General features: G+C 44.2%; 1 protein-coding gene across 1 annotated transcript in view; it reads right to left on the bottom strand.

Moving 5' to 3' along the window:
• The window catches only part of Soat1 (sterol O-acyltransferase 1), a 46981-nt gene extending 33261 nt beyond the window's left edge, over nt 1-13720 (bottom strand). Inside the window, exons 1-2 of the mRNA XM_050135328.1 lie at nt 13570-13720; nt 6016-6129 (exon numbers count right to left, since the gene is read on the bottom strand). Coding sequence (XP_049991285.1) covers nt 6016-6121 — 106 coding nt within the window. The 5' untranslated portion in view covers nt 6122-6129; nt 13570-13720. The remainder of the gene's footprint in view (nt 1-6015; nt 6130-13569) is intronic.
• Nucleotides 13721-24109: the final 10389 nt, after the last annotated feature.

Here is a 24109-nt window from a genome sequence, read left to right as displayed (position 1 = left end):
CTTGCTGAGACTGTGACCCAGTGCCATCTTAATAGGAAACACATTGTTAAATCCAAGCTGGGGGACCCAGAGGTGGTGGCAGGTGAATCTGAGTTCAAGGTCAGCCTGGTCTACAGAATGAGTTCTAGGACAGCCAGGGCTACACAGAAAAACCCTGTCTCGGAAAACAAAACAACAAACCAGAGCTGGGGGATGATAAGGTGCCTCAGCTGGTGAAGGTGCTGCCGAGCCTGACGACCTGAGTTTGACTTCCCAGGACCCACACTGTAGAATGAGAGCACCGACTCCCACAGTTGTCTCCTGACCCCATGCAAAGGCCACAGCGCTGTGCTGCCACACTGGGGGTGGGGGGGAGTGGGGGATGAAGCAGGAAGGAAGTTCACCTAGATAGAGTTCAAGGTCAGCCTGGGCTCTAGGGTAAGATGCTGTCTCAAAGCCCGAGCGCTACAGCTCCCACAAGCCGTCCTCTGCCCTCCACCCCTGCTATGGCACGTGTGCACCCACACGCACACATGCACATCACACACACATAACAAATAATTAAAAAAAGAAATGAAAACCATTTCTTGGTGTGTTAATTTGAAAAGTAATTTTAAAAATGAAAAGGGAGCCAGGTAGCACTCGCGGTTAAGCCCAGCACTCGGGAGGCAGGCGGATCTCTGTGAGTTCGAGGACTGTCTTGAAAAACAAAAGCAAAGTTAAAATGGAAGTCATATAAAAGTATATTTGGTTTAGAGTAACAAAAAACAAAATCACACTAATAAAATCCTGACTTTGAGATGAACTATTTTAAAATAACCAACAGCTCTTTCCAACAACCCATTCAACCTTCTTAGCCAACCATCCTGTACAATTTTACTGTCGCTATAGCATGTCCTGCAAAGACGGCTTCCCTTCACTTTCTCACTGCCCTTCTCTATCAGTCACTGTGACCTCTGGATCGCTAAATCTTTATCTTACAATTGGACACATCTGAGCTTGTACAGAGTCTAATTATGAGGCGACAGGTATGCTAATTACCTTGGTCTAATCACTGCTAACACTGTCAAGATCTACTCACACACCTAATCAATTACTCCACTGACAACCTGTAAAGAATTATCATACATAAATAATTTAACTTTTAAAACACAGGGAGAAAAGCAGAAGTTTGTACCAATTTTTAAGTTCAAAATAGATAAGCTGACTCAAAGAAATAGACATCTTGCACATTGTCACGTGATCAGTAGACAACTGAGCCTAGTTAAAACCATGTCTTCTAACACTCCCAGTGGCCCAGGAATACACAAAAATCTTAAGCTTGAGCAAGTGTGCTCCTGCTGGTGACCATGGAGGGCTGCACGGTGACGGCCGTTTTACAGGTTTGTCTGCCCGCAGCAAGTCCAGAATTACCTAATGCAGAGGCACTAACTAGCAAGTTTCTGTTGCCAACTGAAGCCCAGACTGATTTTAAGTTTCTCGTTATTGCTGGAGAGTTGGCTCAGTGGTTAAGAGTACTCTGTAGAGGACCCAGGTTCAATTCCCAGCACCTACATGGTGATTCACAACCATCTGTACCTCCAATTCTAGGAGATCCAATGACCTCTTCTGTCCTCTGCTGGTACCAAGCACGCATGTGGTTCACATTCATACATGCAAGCAAAATGCTCATACACAGTACATAAACATTTTTTAACCTTCCGATTTTTTTTTTCAAAAACATCCCACTAATCATTTTCTTAGACCACCTTCATCCTAGCTTTAACATTCTTGCCATGAAGAGATGAAATTAAGAGTCATTTCAAAGCCATCACCATGTCCATATGGGTTTTGTGTCTATGGTTTTGTTTTTTGCAGGTTTTTGGTTTTGGTTTTTTGTTTGTTTGCTTTTCTGAGACAAAGCCTCGGTTATCCGAGGCTAGCCTCAAACTTGCTACATAGATGAACTCAGGCTTGAACTCTCGGTTCTCCTGCCTCTACCTCTGTTGGCAATTGCACTCACGCATGCACATACCCCCCCCCCACACACACAAATAAATAAAAATAAAATAAACCTTAAAAATAAAACTTTCAGCACAATTAAAATTATCCGTAAAGGTTGCTGACAGAATATGTCCCTTGAAGGGACAGTTCCAATAAGAATGTTCAGTCAGGGTGGTCACACACGACTTTAATCCCAGTGCTCGGAAGACCGAGACAGGCAGATCTATAGCTCTGCACAGAATTCCAGGACAGCCAGAGCTACAGACAAACAGTGCCTTGAAAACCCACGAAAGGCTGCTCAAAGAGCACCAAATCACGCTTAGGAACAGAAGATCCTTTCATAGATGTAAACATGCAATTCTCGGTGCTGGAGAGATGGCTCAGAGGTTAAGAGCATTGCCTGCTCTTCCAAAGGTCCTGAGTTCAATTCCCAGCAAAACACATGGTGGCTCACAACCATCTGTAATAAGGTCTGGTGCCCTCTTCTGGCCTGCAGGCATACACACAGATAGAATATTGTATACATAACAAACAAACAAATAAATAAATACATAAATAATAAAAATAAAAATTTAAAAAAACATGCGATTCTCCGGCAGCTCAAGAAAAAGAATGTAAACTTCTCCGTGGTAAAGCGGGTCTGAACTCCCTGAGCAGCCTTTATGACCAGTGGTTTACTTATCAGATAATAATCTACCCAAGGCACCTCAGGAAACCCTGTGATCTCATTTACTGGAAAAGAGGAGGGAAAAGTGCCTGAGAAACTCTCTGGAGGACCTCAGTGGCCACCGAGATCACAGATAAGGATATAAGACACTCTTGAGAAGCCCACACCACCTTAGGTCTGTACAACCCTCTCCCTGTACAACCCTCTCTACTCTGAGTATTTGCTGAGACCTGGTCTCACTGTATAATCTTGGCTAGCCTCCCTGCCTCTGCCTCATACACATACAAGTATTTTTTTTATTTATTTTAGATTTATTTTACATATATGAATGTTTTATCTATGCACTATGAACATGTATGTCTGTGCACTGTGTCATGTGTATGTGCACTGTGCATGTGTGTGTCTGTGCACTGAGATGTGCCTGAGGAAATCAGAAGAGTCAGATTCCCTAGAGCTGGGGTTAGGATGGTCGAAAGGCGTTATATGGAGCTGGGACTAAATACAGGTCCTATGCAAGAGCAGGGAGCACTTTTAGGCACTAAGCCATCTCAGTCCCCCAACATTATTATCTTTGGGGTCACTATGGCTTCACAGAGATCTACCTGCTTCTGCCTCTTGAGTGCTAGGATTACAGGCAGTGCCACTAAGCCTGTGGTAAAGTTTAATGAAGTCAGGACATCACCGTTCTTCACAGCAGTGGTATCTGACCGCAAAGCCCAATCGGTACCATCTCGCAGGCTCACACACTTCACACCTCGGGGAACCATCTAGCGAGTTCTTTCACACTTCACACCTGGGGCCCCAGTAGGAGATTCTGACTCAGAGCTCAAGCTACTGTATTGGATCATTTCTTCATTCAAGGAAGATTCTCATTCACACCCCAGATGAAATGTGACACACTAAAAGCTATGTCTCAAGATGATGGTGCACACCCACGATCCCAACACTTGGGAGGTAGAAGCAGGAGGAGCAGAAGTTCAAGGCCAACTTCAAATACATAACAAGTTACAACCCAGCTTGGCCTACATGAGACCCTGTCTCAAGAAAAACTAATAAATGAATAAAAGCGGTACCTCAAATCTTAACCTGTATATGAACCACCAAGAATCCTATTAAAATTAAATTTAACTCAATGCATGTGAGATGAAGCAGCAAGCTCCCTGGTTGGCCTGGCTATTCGGCCACACTGAAAGGCCTTCAAGCCAATGCAATTCAAAGGTCACAGTTTACTCATCCACATTCCGCAAACATTAACGTGAAGAAACGCTTTCTTTTCCATCAGCACTACCTTCACTAAGGAGGGTGCCACACAGCTTAATTTAAGCGAAACAACATAATTCTGTAACAGCTGTATTAAAACCTAGGATGGTTCCAACTCATGGCTGTGGATCTAGCTCAAGAGAATGTTTGCCGAGCAAGCAGGAAGCCCTGCACGAGAACTGGGCTGGGTGCCGAATGTCTCTAAACCCCGCACTTGGGAGATGGAGCAAGACTACATAGAAAAGCCCTTTGACAAAACAAAACAGCTTTTAAAAAACAAAATATAAGGAGAATAAATAGTGTGTGATGATGCTGACAGACAGTTTCAGTCATACCTTTTCTGTCTCTAAGTATTAGCACTAGAAAAAAATAAATGGAAACCTAATTCGTGGGAATCCAGGCCGAGGAGAGCACCCAGACTACGACCATGAATACGAGGGAAGAAGACTGCTTCACTCTTTGCAGCACACCAGGACTCGACCACGTGCGATATGTAGGCAATAAATAGCTGGGTCTGTCAATAAACCTCATTACACCAACTAAACAGCCTCATTCACAGTCCTGGTGCGATCTGGCTGCCGATACTTGCAATTAAAGTACAAAAGGCTAAATAGAGAGAGAGCCTCTTTATGAAAAGAAGTCTGAGGATGCCAAAGACAACCTCTTCTCCAGAAGTCCCTCTCCTATTTGTTAACCAAACCTGTCTTGAGTTTCAAATCCCTGCAAAAGCAAAACTAAACAAATGTCACTGCAAAAAATAAACAACCCGATGGCAGATGACATCACGAGGGCGGCTTCTCTGCAGCTACCATTCTTAACCACACGCCTCGACCTCGACAAGAGCTGCATTGTGCTCTCCGTGCACTAAGCAAATAAATGCCCTAATCGCCCTCTCTCCTAGGGTTTAGACGTCAGTTCAGACCCTGCTCCTTACTCGATCTTTGTTCATTCTATTGTAAGAATAACTAGTCACTGGGCAGTGGCAGCGCACGCCTTTAATCCTAGGACGTGGGAGGCAGAGGCAGGTGGCCTCTGTGAGTTCCAGGACAGGCTCCAAAGGTACAGAGAAGCCCTGTCTTGAAAAACAAACAAAACAAAACAAAAATTAGCAACTTTGAGATTATACTTATTTATAGTAATTCAGTTATGTGGGGTTTTTGTTTTGTCTTTTTGGGTTTTGTTGTTGTTGTTGTTGTTGTTATGCTGGGAACAATCCCAGGGTCTCAGTGAATTACACCCCCGGCTATTCATGATTTTGAGGACTCTACCATTCACTTAACTCAAAGCCCCATAAATGAGAACACATGTATTGAACATGTATTGATCACTACTATAACCAAAGATCCATCAAGACATTTCCATAATTACTGGTAGGCTAGGCTGGCTGAATGAATGGATAATATCTAAAACACAGTAGAAATGTTTGTTGAATTAATTTTTATGTATTTACTTTTATTTTATGTGTACAGATGTGTACTGGATGGTTTCGTGTGTCAACTTGACACAAGCTAGAGTCATCAGAGGAAGGAGCCTCAGATGCGGAAATGCCTCCATGAGATCCAGCTATAAGGTATTTTCTCATTTAGTGATCAATTGGGGAGGGCCCAGCCCATGGTGGGCGGTGCCATCCCTGGTCTGCTGGTCCTGGGTTCTATAAGAAACAGGCTAAGCAAGCCAAGGAAAACAAGGCAGTAAGCAGCACTCCTCCATGGCCTCTGCATCAGAGCCCGCCCTCCAGGATCCTGCCCAGCTTGAGTTCCAGCCCTGACTTCCTTCAGTGGTGAACAGCAATGCTGAAGTGTAAGCAAATAAACTTCTTCCTCCTCAACTTGCCTTTTGGTCATGGTGTTTTCTCACAGCAATGGAAACCCAGGATATTTTGTCTGCATGTATGCCGTGTGCCCTGTGTGTGCAAGGCTCTCAGAAGCCAGACAAGGGCAGCAGAGTCCCTGGAACTAGAGTTCAGAACCACCTCTCCAGTTATCACTAAATTAATATGAACTTACTATCAGATCTATAAAACCACCAGTACACACATTTGTAGTAAAAAATTGCAAGAAATGCCCTGGAACAGTGAGCTCGTTTTCTGGTTCATTAATTTACCTCAGAAACAGTAAAAACCTCACCATTTCTCTGGGTTTCCAAGAGATTTCTCTGGGCTTCATCTTGCTCGGGATTTTCACCAGATTTTAGCAGCCGGTTTCTTAGTGACATCTTTTCTTCTCCCACCATCGAGCTGCCTAGGAAAGAAGGACCAGGAATAAAGACGCTGAATGCTCCCCACAGGAAGGAGTGATTCGTGGACAAGCCCCTGTCCTGACAGATCAGTACACAGCACAATACCACTGCACATCATGGGTGTGCATGTGTTGGTTAAAAATCTGAAAAAGGAAACAAAAAGCAAAGAAAGCCAGCCTACAAACCACAATCCCAGAGAACTTAGACAACCATGAGGATACTAAGAGAGACTTACATAGATCTAATCTACCTGGGAAGTAGAAAGTAGAAAAAGACAAGATCTCCTGAGTAAATTGGGAACATGGGGACCTTGGGGGGAGGGTTGAAGAAGAGGGAAGAGGCAGGAGCAGAGAAAAATGTAGAGCTCAATAAAAATCAATAAAAAAAATCTGGAAAAGGTGGGGAATGAAGCTCAGGGGTACAGCACTTGCCTAGCATACATGACTGACACCCTGAATTCGAATTATGGTATCACAAAAAGATTTAATTTCATTTAAAAATTAAAAGCTTTGAACTAAATTATCTGGCTAGTTCAATTTCATATGATTACTATGCCTAAGAGAGGTAAAAAATGATATGTTGTCTGTCTCTGATTTTATTTTAATCAGCTTTAATACTTTTTGAATATAAGATATTGCAGCAAACTGACAGAAATTAGCCGCTCTCACATGTTGGCTAGTTTCAAAGGCCTTTTTAGACAAAGCCCCCATTCCCAATGAACAATTCAGCTGAGCAAAGCACTGGCTGATCACTTGAAAACTTAAGAACAGCAGGAGAGCCGGGCATGATGGCTTAAGCCTTTAACATCAGCAGGGGATCTTTGTGAATTTGAGGGCAGTTGGGTCTATCTGCCTTTCGGAATAGCCATATAGAGAGACCCTGCTTCAAAACAAAAACAAAAACAACATCAGATGATGACAGCGGTACGTAATAAGGAGAGTCCTCTGATTCCTAGCCAGAGGAACCCCATCTTCCACAAGCCACCATCTGACAGTTCTGCAAGCCACTCTCCCCAAGACTGAAGTGTCTTCCCAGACAGCAGAAGGGCTATGATGAAGCACGCATACAAGTGACTCCCACAGTACACTGGTCTGTGCTTTATACAGGGCTGAGTCTGCTGCAGTCACCCCCAGTGCGGTACCCCACGGTTGTCTGAGAGTTATGGTGTGTGAACCTGCAGTCACCTCTGGGCTCTGCTCTCAAGCCAGGTTTGCACCAACTCTGCTGCCGACTTTCCAACAGGGGCTGGGGATGGAGGAGGGGAGACACATCTATCTTTAGCTGTCCACAGCTCCTTCCACAATCCCTAGTAAATTCTGTGTACCTTCTAGACAAACTCGATTGAATCATTCCCTCAGGCTGCTGGTGCTAGTCCAGTTTGGAAGCAGATGTTCATTTTACATCTCTTAGGAACAGTCACACACAACACCACAAGTTAGGGTATGGTTACCACGTCAGTAGTAATAAATGCAAGCATCTAGAGTTCAAAGAGAGGCTAGATCAGTAATCAAATAACGGTTTCAAGAGAAAGGATGTCATTGACAGAGCTTTGAAGGGCTAGAGAGAAGTCTCAGAGGTCAAGGTTCCTATTGCTCTTCCATGCGACACATTTTGGTTCCCAGAACCTCTGTCAGATAGCTCACAACCACCTGCAACTCCAGCTCCAGGAGACCAGACAACCTATCTCTGGCAGCACCAGTACACACACCGCAAATAAACCATACATGCATAAACACAGGAGAATCCTGTTAGCAGATAACTTGTCTTTTCCCTGGTGATGTGGGATTCCCCTCTGAATGCTGTGATTACCATAAATGAATAAAGAAAACTGGTTTGGCCTGATAGGGTAGAATAGAGGAAGGCAGAGAAACCTAAACTGAATGCTGGGAGAAAGAAGGGAGGAGTCAGAGAGAAGCCATGTAGCCCCCTCCGGAGACAGACGCCAGAACTTTAGCCAGAACTTTAGCTGGTAAGCCACAGCCACGTGGCCATACACAGATTAATAGAAATGAGTTCAATTAATATGTAAGAGTTAGCCAATAAGAAGCTAGAGCTAATGGGCCAAGCAGTGATTTAATTAATACAGTTTTTGTGTGACTATTTCGGGGCTAAGCGGTCAGGAACCAACAAGCGTCTCTCTCCTCCTACGCCCTGGTAAATGAACCAAAGCTGTAGAGCAAAGAGCTGAGTCAGAGTCACAACCACTTGCTATGCTGTAACGGGTCACACGCCTTTCTCAGTGATGACTGACAAAGTGAAGAGAAATCGACTCACACCCCCCAATGATAGAATAAAAAGAAAAACTTCAAATACCCGAAAAGGCCAAGACAGGCCCTCATCTCACAATCTAGGCAAAATTTAAGCCCAAAATGTATCAAAGACATAAAACTGAGGGTTGGGAGCCTGTGGGTAAAGTGCTTCCTTGAGCAAGTTTGAAGACATGCATACACATATATACAATGTTTTTAAGAACTTGAGGGAATTTTATAGACACACACACACACACACACATTAAAAATAAAGGACAGTAAAATAATAGCTGGGAAGTAGTGGTACACACTTTTAATCCCAACAGTTGGGAGGCAAGCAGATCTCTGTGACTTTGAGGCCAGCCTGGTTTACTAAGCAAGTGCCAGGGCAGGCTCCAAAGGTACAGAGAATCCCTGTCTCAACCCCCTCTTCCCGGAAAAAAAAAAAAAAGTAAAATAAACAAATTGAAAAATAAGTGTCGAGGCAGGAGAGACAGACGCCTCAGTAGTTAGGAGCACTTACTACTCTTGCTGAGACTTAAGGTTCAATTTCCAACACCCTCACAGTAGCTCACAACCATCTGTAACTTCAGTTCCAGAGGATCTGATGCCTTCTTCTGGCCTCTATAGGCAAAACACCCATACATATAAAAAATTATTAAAACCAAATGCCAGATTAAAGTTTATTCCTCAAAACATAAGAAAGTATCCCAGTGCAATGCTTATCAATGCTAGAAAAAAAAAGAAACAGCTATTGTTTTAATATTTATGCTTTATATGCACAAAATATGTGGGGATGAGAGGGGGAGGCAGGGAAGTGGAGTATCTCCCTGTGTAGACCTGGCTGGCCTAGAATTTGCAGAGATCCTTCTGCCTCTGCCTCCAGAGTGCTCTGATTTTGAGTACGCACCCCTTTCTAGTCTTTCTGTTTTCCCTTTTCTTCTCCCTCTCAAATCACACTTGTTAAAAAGGAAGGTTGGGATCTCAGAGTGAACTTCAAAGGCAGTTCATCTGTCTAGCACATGGGAGGCCCTCCATTCAGTCCCCAACACAAAAAGCAAAAAGGTGTTCTCAAAGAAGGATTTGTTATTTACCTTGAGGAAGACACTCAGAACCAAAGAGAAGGATGTGTTAAAGAAAAGCAGGTTCAGCAGCAGTGCCAACAATGAGCTCAAGACAAAGCTGCAGGGCCTGAAGACTCACATGACACGTGTTTATTGGTAAAATAAATGAAGGAAGAGATAAGAAAGATCAGATAAGCTTACAAATGACTAGAGAAGTCTTTGAGGTGTGGCTGGCTATGGGTAGAAAGTAGCTGGTCACAGACCCCAAGTGAGTATGCTAATTCAGAAAGGCTAGGAATAGCATTACGCAATTATGCCATTATGTATTATGCAAAGAGAGAATAGATAAGCCCAACATTACAGGCCTGTAGGCCATCCAAGGTCTTTTATAAAGGCCAGCTGAACACACAAGTCAGCACTGAAGACAGGGATCTGGGACACATCAGTGCACACCGACAGCTAAGGCTAAGCACAAGTTCAGGACACGTCCCAGGCAGGTCACCTAGGAACTATACAGGCTTCTATTTACATAGCTCTTATCTAATATGCTAAGCAGTAAATACTAACAATCTTATAGATGGCTAAGTATTACGAAGCATTTAAAAAGTTAACAGCAAAAAGACAAAATGCAAAGAGATTAAAGGAGAACAAGGAGCAAAGAATGCTGTCGGGGGTGGGGTCAGGGTACGGGGAGTTGGGGGGGGGGATTCAGAGGGATTCTCTGGGGTCAAGATCACGGTAAATTCAAGTAGAGTACAAACACAAAAGGAAGGGTGGTATGTGACTTTTTTTTAGCAAGGTTTTGTTTTGTTTTACACACAAACACACACACACACATATATATAATACACATAATCGGGTGGTGGTAGTGCATGCCTTTAATCCCCAGGAGACAGAGGCAGGCGGATAGCTGTGAGTTTGAGGCCAGCCTGGTCTCAAGAGCTAGTTCCAGGACAGGCCCTAAAGCTACACAGAGAAACCCTGTCTTGAAAAACCAAAAAAAGGAAGGAAGGAAGGAAGGAAGGAAGGAAGGAAGGAAGGAAGGAAGGAAGGAAGGAAGGAAGGAGAAAAAAATATATATAATACATATCTATATTAAAGGTTATTTAAAAAAGAGGGTGGAACTTGTGACTGCTATTTCACAATGTGGAGATGTGCTAACAGTGAGTAATTTTTTACTAACTACGTATACAGTTGGTTCCACTAAGGCAAATGTATGGGAGTAGGTTGCAAAATGTGTTGAGGAACTGAGAACAGAACATAGAACGGTTCTCACAAGGTCCAGCAGCGAAGGAAAACAAGCACCATCCGCGGTGCTGGGCGCCAAAGGAGGGGTACCACCAGTTCACTAAACATTTACATTCCTGATCCATCGCTGGTGTGTTCTGTGTGTTTGGGGTTTTGTTTTATTTATTTGTTTGTTTGTTTGTTTGTTTTTGAGAGGCGGTCTCACTACGTAGCCCTGGCTAACCAAACTCCAATCTGCCTGCCTCTCTGCCCCAAAGTTCTAGGCCTGAGTCACCACAAACATTTCCACCCCATTGCAAAGATGTATTTGGGTGATGGAACTATCTTCCTTTTAGGTGACAAAGTTGACCAGTGGGGCTGGCAGGATAGCTGAGTGGATAAAAATGCCTGTGTGCTGCCTGGCAACCCAAGCTGAATCCCCGGAAGCCACATAAAGGTAAAAGAAAACTAACTACAGCAAGTAGCCCTCTGGCCTCCGTACTCACTACAGGGGTATGTACGTATATGTGCGCACAGCCGCACACTAGCAATAAAGTGTAACACACTGATTAGACAAGAGAGTAAGAAACCAATCTGCACAGGAAGTTATGCAATGCCCTGCAACAGGAAAGTAAATAAAAGGAATTAGAGAAACAAATGATTCACGACCCAAAGAAATGCCAACTTTAGCTTGCCTCCAGTGTTCTCATTAACAGAGATTTCAGAAGAACCTATAAAACTGTATCACAAATAAATACTAGGTGCCTCTTACAGGTGAATAACTCCTCCATCACCCAGGGGAAGAGAGAAACCTTTGTGGATAGAATTTATAATCCAACCCCGGATACAATGGTACACACCTTAAATCCTAGCATTTGGGAGACTTAAGCAGGAGAACTCAGGAGTTTAAGATCATTCTCACCTACACAGCATCAGGCCAGCCTGGGCAATAGGGCCAGCCTGGGCTACAGAAGATCCTAGCAATAGAAAGATGGGAGGGAGGAAAACAGGGAGAAAAGGAGGGGGAAATTAACGATCCAAAGCGTGTCTTCATCTTCTTCCCTTCACAAACGGTTTGCCCCACCCTACAACTTTTTCATGGAACTATCAATTAACCAGACAGAACGGGAGAACTTGGGCAAATTTTATTTACATCTGAGTTTGTTTAGTCATTTTGGTTTCTCGAGACAGGGTTTCTCAGCCTGCATCACCACCGCCCGGCTCATCTGAGTTTTATTTACAAATGATTAAATATAACTAGTTATCCAATGTGGGGGGAAAAAAAATCTTAAACCGGATGGTTGTGGCGCACTCTGGGCAGGCAGAGGCTAGGCGAATCTGTGAGTTCAAGGCCAGCCTGTTCCAGGACAGGCTCCTTCGCTACAGAGAAACCCTGTCTCAAAAAACAAAACAAAACAAAAAAAAAAAAACAAACAAACAAAAAACTTAAGCCTCCTGTCTGAATATTGGAATTTCCATAAGAAAGAGTCACTGCTCGAGAGAGAGGGGGAATGGAGAGGGGAGAGGGGGAGGGAAATGGGAAGCGGGGAGGAGGCGGAAATTTTTTCAACAACAAAAAATAAATAAATAAAAAATTTAAAAAAATTAAAAAGAAAAAAAAAAGAAAAGGAAGAGTCACTGTCCCTGGTTAATGTTTTCTCAAGGTTCCTTCTCTGGCCCTCCAACTCTAGTTCTATTCACGACCAGAGCAGACCCTACCCTGAGAAGAGAGATAGCCTAGCCTCATGAAACCCACTAGAAAACAAAGCGTCTCCTTACAAACACGATTAACTAACCGCTGGTAAGGAGACTTACAGAGTGCTAGCAGGCTCCCACAGGGAAGTGATCTTTGGTTTGAGGAATGTTTAGTGGTGGGAGAAGGAGAAAGGGGGAATAAAGAGCAGAAGGGCTGGGGGAAATGCTCCAAGAGTTAAGAGGAAGCTTTCCAGGGACAAGAAAGGGAGCTGGAGCCTGGAAAACCCACCAGGCTTGAAGGCGGCAGGAGCTCAGGTACTCAGCACCTTGGCTGGGTCCTAAAGGAACGTGAAACCCCTGACCAGTTCCAAGCACGTGACACACTAAGCCGTGTGCTTCTCCACGTTTACCCTGCCCCTGCTTACCCTTCCCAGCATCAGAGCTCTTTGCAATCCCCACTCCCACAGTCTGAGCTGGCTTTTAACAAATCATTTATATTTCCCACTTGAAAGCAAACAAGAGAAAAAAAATATTCAAGTTGGATTCTGCATTAACGAAGAAGACAAGTAGTTTGAAGGGAAAGAGTAGCAACTACTTAAATATTACAGTGACCAACAACTTTTATAGAAAATGCAGGGCAGGGAGCTTATAGTAATTTCTCACAAACAATCCCTAAATTTATATATCGCTTAAGCTACATGCCTATTAACACTTAAGATCAAAGACAAACTTAACAACTCCCTCCTGCTACTTAAAAACAGAACACGAGCTTGACTAAAGGTTTTGGCGCCCCGGCCCACAGTCTGATGTCTGGTAGTGCCATCTTTCCCCTCACACACATCCCACTCCACCCCCCGCCCACATCAGGAAAAAACTGACTTCCTGAGCACATTTTTTGGTGTCGCTTTTCAAAGAATGCGATGACTTCTAATTCTCAACTTTCTTTATTACTGACTGGCTTGCGAGACACCACATGATTCGGGGGACATCGAAGCCATCACTGATATTGAAAAGGCTGCCGGTCATCCGGATGGCTACGGGTAACTTTCCCGCCCTCCCCCCGGCGACAGGCAGCGTCGCGGCGGGACAGTCCGGCCCAGGCCAGGCCCGCAGAGCCGGAACGTCGCCGCCACCGAAGTCCCCTTCCTCTTGGGCTCAGGGTGGACCTGGACAGCAAAGGAGGAGCGGAGCGGAAGCTTGGGGTTACCTGCGGCTCAAGGGCAGCTGCGGCGGTCGGGGCGGTAGGTCAGCCGCGGGAGGGTCGCTGCGGAACGCTGTCCCTACGCGGGTCCGCAACGCCGCCAGCCGGGCTGCGGAGGAAGATAAAGAGCCGGCACCCACCCCCGTTCTCCGCCCCAACCTCCCAGCCCGCGGCTGCGTCACGCGCATCGCCCCGAGCTTCTGGATGCCATTGGTGGTCCTGCGGCGCCGGGCAACGCCCACTACCACGCCCCCCTCCCCGGCGCTTGGGTACCCGCGGCGCTTCTCCAGCCACCTGGTCTGGGGCTCTTTTGCAACCCTCCTCCAGTGTGGCTGCGAGGGGACCGACTCAACTTCCTGAGTCCGAAAAGGCAGCCTGCGTGGGACGAGGGCTGCCTGCGCTAACGGGGCTCTTGAAACTGACCGTTAAGGAAGAAGAAACAGTGGCCGGAATCCTATCATAAGTCGCTTTGTGGTCTAAATTATACTCGACTGAGTCTGTCCTTCAGTAACACACAAACTACAAAAGACAGAAATGAGTCGCTTGAAGTAATGAGACAATCAAGTAATTAAAAAAAATCCTTGAGGCTAAATAATAAAAAAAAATGGTACGGATAGATGTAGGACAGAGATAAAACAGTTTATGCCTTGGACTTCTCAAAAGCAAAGATGTGGGTGAATTTAGGGTAAGTGCAAGTGAAAAAGAAAGCTAAAAGAAACAGGCTGAAGAGTCCCTGTTGGTCTGTGAAACAATGTCAGATAAACTGGCTTCACTAATCAGTCAGTCCGTACTCAGTCCTATTGACCATTCCTCCCCGTGTCAGATGCCCTGAACAAAAGATGTCTGACCCTTACAAGAATTGCCTGCTCTGTGGACCTTTTGTGGACCTTTCCAGCAAGGAGCTCCCCTGCTGGCCCAGAGCAGACAGCTCTGCTCACCTTAGAGCTGGGCTCCTCTGGGACAACCGTGATTAATGCTTTTGTCAACAGTTGCCTGATAGCATTTGGAAGGGCTAGGCTGCCTGTGAGTCCTCCTGTCCCACTAGTTAGGACATTAGGGACTCATGAGTTCACTTCTGTTGGGACTCTTTTACACACCAGAAAAGATACTTGCCTTTTCGGTGTTTCAGTTATTTCATTTTTTTAAAAAAACTGAGCTGTGTAATATGCTTCTGGGTGTGGTGGTGCACACCTTTGGATCCCAGCATCTAGAAGGCAGAGGCTGGCAGATCTCTGAGAGTTGGAGGCCAGCCTGGTGTCTGCATAGTGAGTTCCAGTACAGCCAGGACTCTGTAAAGAAACCCAGTCTCAAAAAAAAAAAAAAAAAAAAGTAGAAGTAGCCAGCCTGATCTAACAGAGTGAGTTCCGGGATAGCCAAGGCTACACAGAGAAACCCTGTCTCAAAAAAAAAAAAAAAAAAAAAAGGAGAGAGAGAGAGAAGAGAGAGAGAGAAAGGCGGACAGACTGTGGTCCTTTGATGCAGCTGTTGCAATTTCAAGTGTGTGTTTCTAGGGGAGAAGAAAAATAATGAGACAATTGCAGGTAGTACTAAATGTTAGGAGAAAATACAGGATGGTTGGGGCAGAGAGATGACTTAATGATTAAGAGCACTGGCTGCTCTCCCAGAGGACCTGGGGTTCAATTCCTAGCACCCACACGGCAGCTCACAACCGTCTATAACTCCAGTTCCAATGAATTTGATACCGTTATACCAAATACACATAAAATAAATATTTTCTTAAAATACAGAGTGGTCAGAGAAAGAAGTGAAATAATGTCATAAATAATTGGAAAGGTTTCCTGAGTTTTCATTAAAAAATACAGAGAATTTGCGCACATAAACTACATTCAATTATTTAATCAACTACTTTTTTTTTTGCAACTTTTCTCTTCTTTTTATTTCTTTCTTGGAGACAGGATTTCTCTATGTAACAGTCCTAGCTGTCCTGGAATTAGCTCTTCTAGACCAGGCTGGTCTCGAACTCACAGAGATCTGCCTGCCTCTGCCTCCCAAGTGCTGAGATTAAAGGCATGTGCCACCACCGCCTGGTAACCACACTTAACTTTTGTAAAAGCAAAGGCAAGGGTGACTTTTCTGAGGTGATCTGAATTAAGACTTAAATAAGGAAGAAGAATTAGTCATACTAGCCAACAACTTTGGCTGGTTTGAGGAGCAGGAGGTTGAAGCACACTTGAGGGGGGAAGGGTGGCACTGGGGTTGAAACATTGAGCAAAGGCCCAATCCTGTGGTTTGGTCTTATTCATCAGCACAAAGGAAAGAAGGTTTGGGTTTTTGGGGGGAGGGAGGTAAGGAGTTGAGCCATGCTCTCACAATATAGCCCTGGCTGCCCTCTCAGTAATCTGTCTGCCTCAGCTGCTATTGAAAGCCTGTGCCACCATGCCTAGCCTGGTTTCCTTGCTGCCTTCTTTATTCATTTATGTGTGTTTCTTGTTTTCATCTAGGGTTTTTACATTTTGTACCCATTTTTATAGAGAATAATCTCAGAAAACTAGCAGAGATGGAACAGAAGAAACAAAGTAACAAAAAAGTTCTTGGGTAAGTAAGTGGTGTAGACGGTAGTTCTCTGGATTGGGGTGGTTGCTGTGGATAAAAGATGAAAGAGTTCAGAGTACTTCCCTGGGGTGCAGATGTGAAGAAAGGTAGGCACGAGGTAACTCCAGGTCATTTCCTTGAGTAACTAGGAGGGTGGCGATATGATCTAGTGCAAAGGTGACTAGAGAAACTCCAAAGCCTCTGACCGGAATCCAGGTGTCTGTCTCCCAAAACTGGCTTGTAAAATCTCACATCACCTAATCCTGAGAACAAGGCTAAATTAAATGTTGCTAATTTCGTCACATTCCAAAAAGGATTTACAGAAAGTAGCCAGTTGCTAGGGACATGAAGTTGATTGAGATTGTCTATTGATAACATAGCTAACTAAGCCATTGAGAACAGTGGGACAGATGTTACAATAAAAAGTTTAAGGCAGTGCCTACCTAATAGGGTTATTATATTTAATAAGTCCGTGTTTTCAAAGCCTCCAGCAGAGACCTTGGCAGCCAATGTCCCTGCCGCTGTTCTTCCAGATCTAGTAGGATCAGGTGGACTGGAGTAGATGGGAGGGAGAATTGGAAAGGAGGCATTCCGAGCCCACCTTTCTAAGTAGCAGGATAGTAGTCAGGGAAAGAAAGAGGAATTTTCAAAATAAAAGGAGAACAAGATCCAAGCCCTTAAGATAAAAAGGAGCCAGATCCATGAAAACAGGGGTAGCAGGCTATCCTTAACTATGGGGAGCATAGTTAACTGAGGAGCAGCAAGAGCCAGTGTGTCTGAGACATTCTGATTCAGACTCTCAGAGACAGTGGGGAGCCAGTGACAGATGCTAAGTAGGAGGGCCTCGTGATTTAGAAGACCTTACTGGACAGAGATGCAGCTGGAGGTGGGCAGATTAATTAGGAGGGTGATGTGTAATACAGGTAAGATGATGAAGAGCCAGTTTAGGCAATAGCCAAGTGGGATAGAAAGAATGAGGTGAGAGAAGAATGGGGAAAGGGCTGGGGATGCAGCTCAGTCAGTAGCCTGATGGCTGGGTGTACGAAGAGCCCTGGGTTTGATCCCCAGCACCACATCAATCATGCAGTCACAACAATGTGCGTGCAGCGTCCCAGCACTGAGACAGAGGTAGAAGATCAGGAATTCAAAGCTATCCCTGCAACATCGCAACTTTGAGACTAGCCTGTGCTCTGTGAGACCCTGCCTCTAAGAAAAGGGGAGTTGGTATTTGAAAGATGTTTAAAAGAACAGAATAAAATAGTATTTGGGTTTGTGGGAGCTAATTCAGAATTTGAGTTAGAAAGCAGGGTGGTGGGAATTAATGCTGGCCGAGGTAAGAATACACATCCTGGAGAGGCACAAGGATAAGCTTTACTCGGGTTAATGTTTCAGCCACATTACTCCTGCTAAAACCTAAAGGAACTAAACAAGAGGAAATCAAAATAGCCTTCATGTTTTCTCTGCTTATATCAACAAGGCGTACTTGCAGACAGACAATAAAATCAAATACAAAAAAAAAGTACAGAGGTTGGGATTTTGGTTCAATCCCCAGCATCAGAAAAAAAAAAAGAAAGAAAGAAAAGAAAAGAGAAGAAAAGAAAAGAAAAGAAAAGTACAAATAGCTGGGTGGTGGTGGCACATGCCTTTAATCCCAACACTTGGGAGGCAGAGGCAGGTGGATCTCTGTGAGTTTGAGACCAGCCTGGTCTACAGAACGAGTTCAAGGACAGGCACTAAAGCTACACAGAGGAACACTGTTTAAAAAAAAAAATGTGTGTTTTAAAAAAATGTGTGTTTAAAAAAAAAACACAAATATAAAAGTTAGTTGACATTTTAATTAGAGATGCAACTAAATTTTCTTTTTCTTTTTGTTTTTCGATATGGGGTTTCTCTGTAGCTTTGGAGCCTCTTCTGGAACTAGCTCTTGTAGACCAGGTTAGCCTCGAACTCACGAAGATCCACCTGTCTCTGCCTCCCTAGTGCTGGGATTAAAGGCATGCGCCGCTACCGCCCAGTGATGATGTGAAGGAAGAGAGCTATGGCTTGCACCTAGACTCTGAGTCCTTTTGCCAGAGTGTGCTAAGTTTTACAGAAAAGCCAAAAAAAGAAATAGGATGTGAACATTAACAGGGCAATTTGATGCATGCCTTCAATCCCAGTGCTCAGGAGGTAGAGGCAGGTGGTTCAAGACTATCCTGATATGCATAGAGAATTCCTTGCCAGCCAGACAAAATAAAATAACAGCAACAAAAAATTAAAGATCTTAGTTCTTCAGAGGAGCACATCTCCCTAAATGATACAAAATGGAAAGTCGATGGCTATCCCATCCTCGGCCTGTCACCACTGGTACTGAGGCATACAGAGACTCATTAAGAGTGGGGCAAGGGTCAGGTGTGATGGTACACACCTTTAATCCCAGTACCCAGAAACGTGAAGCAGGAGGACTGCCATAAATCTGAGGCCAGACTGGACTTCCCAATGAGTTCCAGACCAGCCTGGACTAGAGTGAGAACCAATCTCCAAATAAGCAAAACAGAAAAACAAAACGAGACAGCCAAGTACACCAGAATGTAGACATCCACTCCATTGTCTCTGAAAACTCCTGGAGGGCTGCAGTTCTATCTTATTTATGTTTTCTGAAAGCACCTGGCACAATACCTATGTGTTACACACTAAATATATTGGATGAATTAGTGAACTGGGTGTGGCGGCTTACACCCCTAATGCCAACACTCTGGAGGCTGAGCTAGAAGTCCAAAGTGGGCAACAGAGTTCATTTCAGCTTAGCCTGAGCTACAAAGTAAGACCCTATCAACAAAGAAATGAATAAAAGTAAAAATTAAGTCATTAAATTATTTCGCTTTTAAAATAAAAATAAATCTTTTTAAAGAATTAATGCCGCCAACTGAAGGCGTTAGGGCCTGGAGTACAGGTCGAACGTGACTTCCTCCTTTCCTTCTCTGGTGATCCAGTCATCTTGGCAGCTGTGTGTCACTTCACAGTTGTGTGTCCCTTCCTTCTCTGGTGATCCAGTCATCTTGGCAGCTGTGTGTCACTTCACAGTTGTGTGTCCCTTCCTTCTCTGGTGATCCAGTCATCTTGACAGCTGTGTGTCACTTGTTTTCTGCTAAGAGATGCCTTAACAAACAAGGCAGAGAATCATCAATATCTAGCCAGGCAATTAATCCCAGCTCTCAGAAGGGAAAGGCAGGCGAATCTCTGAGTTCAAAGCTAGCCTTGTCTACAGAGCAAGTTTCAGGACAAGAGGGCTGTTACACAGAGAAACATGCCCCCCCCACACACACACAAAGAATCATCAATCTCCACCACATTAACTCTATGAATGTTCTTGAATTTAGATAGCAAAGTATACTCTAGGCATCTTTATAGACATAATGGAAGTTGAAGAGATCTACGTGCATGAGGAAAATATCAAGAGTTCCTGAACCTTCCGCAAGGGTGAGAGTGGCCTTCTGACTACCCCATGGACAAATGATAGAGCTGCCACACGGCAAACCCAGTTCGTCCTCTCTGATGCCATCTCTAAGGTGGCTTCCCTCAATCTCTTTCTCCAAAGAGCTGGAAAGATGTCTTCTGGACTAAGAAAGACTTGCTAGGGCCAACAATTTTAAGTTTGCCATGTAAAACATTAGCTATAGGTCACAAAACAAAAAATGTCCTTAAGATACCAGCACTAAGGGAAGTTAAGATGAACAACACGTTAGGTGACAGTGATGGGACAGTTCGTTATTTGAAGCAATGTACCACTCTTGAGGGGGATTTTGATGGGGAGGGGGCTGTACACATGAGGGGGAAGGAAACTATGGGACACCTCTGAATTCTGCTTAGCTTTCCTATAAACCTAAATCTATGCTTATGCTTGGGGCTGCGGAGATGGTGCGGGACAATTCTGTATTCTATCAATTATGTTTAAAATAAGCGCTGATTGGCCAGTAGCCAGGCAGGAAGTAGAGGCGGGATAACCAAACAGGAAGTAGAGGCAGAGCAATGAGAACAGGAGTATTTTGGGAAGAAAGAAGCTTTTTCCCCAGTTTTGTCCACACCGGAGAAGCAGGATGTGCCTGCCTTGCCAAAAAAGGTACAGAGCCATGTGGTTAACATATACTAGAATAATGGGCTAATATAAGTTATAAGAGTTAATAAGAAGCCTGAGCTAATGGGCCAATCAGTTTATAACTTATGTAGACACTCTGTGTGATTTTCTTTGGGGCTAAATGGCTGTGGGACCTGGTGGGAGGACAGAAACTCAGATGGCTGTGGGAACTGGGCAGAACAAGGACTGGGCAGGACAGAAACCCCAACAAGCAGGCCCTCATGTTACATGGAGATGCTTCCATTGTGAAGCATAGGTACTGCTCTTCAGAACTCCAGAGTTTATTTCCCAGTACTGGTGTTAAGTGGCTCATAACATCTGCAATTCCAGCTCTTAGGGATCCAATGCCCTCTGACCTCTGTGGATGCCTGCACTCCTGTGCACATACCTGTGGTGATACCTTGTCTGTAGATCATATCAGAGGCTAGAGTTAGGCACTAGCTAACCATAGAGGTCTGGAGGTCTGTACAAACAGGAAATGATATGGCTGGGCAGAGAGAGGAAGTGATAAGGTGGAAGAAGAGAGATCACTCTCTTTTCAGCTGGGAAGTTGAGTGGTAAGGTAGCTGTGGTTTTGTTCCTCCATCTCTGTAATCTCTCAGTATTTCCCCTATCTCTGACTCTGGGCTTTTATTATTAAGACCTATTAGAACTCGAGCTACACATACTCACACACGGGCACATATGGCGCACACCTGGAATTCCAGAACTGGGGAGGCAGAACAGGTGGGTTTCTGTGAGTCTGAAGCCAGCCTGGTCTACATAGTGAGTTCCAGGACAGACAAGGTTGTTACACAGAGAAACCCTGTCTCAAAAATAAATAAATAAATAAATAAATAAATAAATAAATACAAAAATACAAAAAATTCTTTCAAAAATAAGTAAGTCAAGTAAAGTGACCCATGGCTTTAATCCTACCACTCAGGAGGCAGAGGAAGGAGGAATCTCTGAGTGTGAGTATGGCCTACAGAGCCAGTTCCAGTACAGCAGGGCTACACAGAGAAAGCCTGTTCGCAAAACAAAAGAGCAAGGAAAATTATTGGGGCTGAGGAAATGTCTCTGATTGAGCATTACCACGCAAGTCCAAGGACCAGAGTCTCAGTCCCACAGAAAGCTGATTGGACCTGGTCCCCTTCCCCTGTAATTCCAGCCTCAGAAGACAGGGATAACGGGTTCCCAGAGCAAGCCAGACTAGAGACATCCAGAGACTCTGGGTCTGGGTTTGAGTGAGAGATCCTGCCTATTTAACCAAGGTTCAGAGGATGGTTCCTGACATTAACCTCTGACCTCCACATGCACACACACTGTGTTAATCACAACCACACGTGCACACACAGCATAACACACACACGAGAAATGGAAAAAGAAAAAATTCAGTGAACAAAATTTTAACATTTGGATATGTAAATATCCACTAAAATAAGTATATTAGATATATAAGATGCATAAAGTGTTGTGCACAAAGATGAAGGCTACAGTGTTAAAGGTGGTCATCTCAGAATGGTATCATTTCTGCTGATATTTTCCCCTGTCCTTATAACTTATTATATTTGAGGGGCTTTTTTCCAACAAGCTTTTGTCCATCTATTAAGAAAATCTGTTTTCTTCATAGAACTGAAAAATCTCCATTGGAGTAAAAGAGGGAAGCAAGTCCCTTCCATTAAATCACCCAAACATTACATACATTGAGAGTTCTGGAAAAGAAAGAAATGAAAAGAAACAAGGTGAAAAATTAAAAAATAAATTGCTGAAAATGTCCAGATCTGATTATGAACATAAACCCAAATGGTCAAGATCTTCAACAGACACTGAGCAGGATAAGCTGAATACTTAAGACAGAAAATCCTGAAAGCAGCGACCTTGTGGGAGCAATGAAAAGGTTGCAGCTAACATCATCAGAAACAACAGGGCTCGAAAGCCCTCAGATGGCATAGTCAAGTGGTAGGAGCGGGAGGAGAACACACATGAGCCAAGAATTTGATAGTCAGAAAAACTCAAAAGTACAGGCATTCCCAGATCATCCACAACTGAGACGATTTGTGGCTGACAAAGTTACCTTGCAAGAAATAACAAAAGAAGGACTTCAGGCTGAAGGAGCCTGGCGCTAGTTAGGAATTAAGTCCAGATTAGAAAACAAATGGTGGGGGCTGGGGAGATGGCTCCCTGGTGACAGGTCACAACCATCTAAAACTCCAGCGCCAGGAGCCTGTGCCTTCTCCTAGCCTACACAGGCAGCTTATACACTCGTGGAACACATATGTGCAGGCAAAATTCTAATACAATTATGTCTTTAAACACACACGCCAAGAGGGGCTGAGTTTAGTACACCACACTTGTACTCTCAGCTCTCCAGAGGCACAGGCAGGAGAATGTCTGTGACTTCCAGATTAGCCAAGGCTACAAATGAGACCCTGTCTCAAAAAGTAAATTCCAAACGAAAACAGGGAAACACACACACACACACACACACACAGTAAGAGGGAATGTGGAGTATTTGAAACCTGGGCTGCCTTCTTAGAGAGATTCCAAATTCCTACTCCTGGAATTCATGAAACCCATCCACCTGTGCCTCATGAGTGCTGAGATTATCTTCATGTAATCATGAGAATCCCATTGATGTGGGAGTGATTTCTTATTAATAAAGAAACTGCCTCGGCCCTCATAGGACAGAAAATTAGGTAGGCGGAGTTGACAGAAGAGAATTCTGGGAAAAAGAAGCTGAGTGGGAGTCGCCATGATTCTCCAACTCCAGACAGACGCAGGTTAAGATCCTCCCTGGTAAGCCAGCTCGTGGGCTACATAGAATATTAGAAATGGGTTAGAACAATATGTAAGAGCTAGCCAATAAGAAGCTGGAAACTATGGGCCAGGCAGTGTTTGAAAGAATACAGTTTCCGTGTAATTATTTCTGGGCATAACCTAGCCATGAGGGCGGCCGGGTGCCGGGGACGCAGCCCTGCCGCCGCTCCTATTTCAACAGATGGTGCCCAGACGTGATGGGCTAAATCCACTTAAAAACCTGAGAAGGCTTAAAAATAAGGGAGAGAGAGTTTACGCACATTATTAGAAATGGGTTAGAACAATATGTAAGAGCTAGCCAATAAGAATCTGGAACTAGCCGGGCCAAGCAGTTCTTAAATGAATACAGTTTGTGTGTTGTTATTTCGGGCATGAGCTAGCCAAGCGGCCGGGGTGTTGGGGACGCAGCCCCGCCGCTCCTTATTTCAACATCAGCTGACAGTCACATGGTGATCTTTCAATCTTTCATTAGAATTTGTTTGTACTATTCCATATTCTGGCAGCTTGAGAGGTAGTTGGTTCTTTAGGGGTCCCGCCACTCAGCTCCCAGATGAATCACATGGAGGCTTATTCTTACTTATAAATACCCGGCCTTAGCTTGGCTTGTTTCTAGCCAGCTTTTCTTAAATTATCCTGTCTATGTTTTGACTCTGGGCTTTTATCTTTCTTTATTTCTATATGCCTTCTTTACGTGTTTCTCTGAGCCTTGCTGTATAGCTAGGTGGCTGACCCCTGGAGTCTTGCTCTCTTCCCTCTCTATCTGTAAATGGAGACTGTACTTTCATTTCCGAGCTACCCAGACCTGAATAATCAAACAAAAACTATAGTAATTGCAATACTGTTTTGCCAACTACTCAGGCATATCCCTAGCTATCTCTTATATCTTAAATTAACCCATTTCTTTTATTTTATATTTTACCACGAGGCTCATGGTTACCTCATATCTTGCTTCTGAGCAGCTACATAGCATCTGCCTGACTCCACCTTCTTTCTTTCTGCATCCAGTTTCATTTTCCTGGCTTAGATATGTTTATCCCTGCCATAGGCCAAAGCAGCTTCTTTATTAACTAATGGCAATAA

Source organism: Alexandromys fortis, unplaced genomic scaffold (genome assembly GCF_014885135.2).
Source record: "Alexandromys fortis isolate MF-2015 unplaced genomic scaffold, M_Fortis_MF-2015_v1.1 scaffold_21, whole genome shotgun sequence".
In the NCBI taxonomy this organism is placed as follows: Eukaryota; Metazoa; Chordata; class Mammalia; order Rodentia; family Cricetidae; genus Alexandromys; species Alexandromys fortis.
The sequence above is the reverse complement of the archived record's forward strand: the minus strand, read 5'-3'. Positions and strand labels throughout refer to the sequence as shown.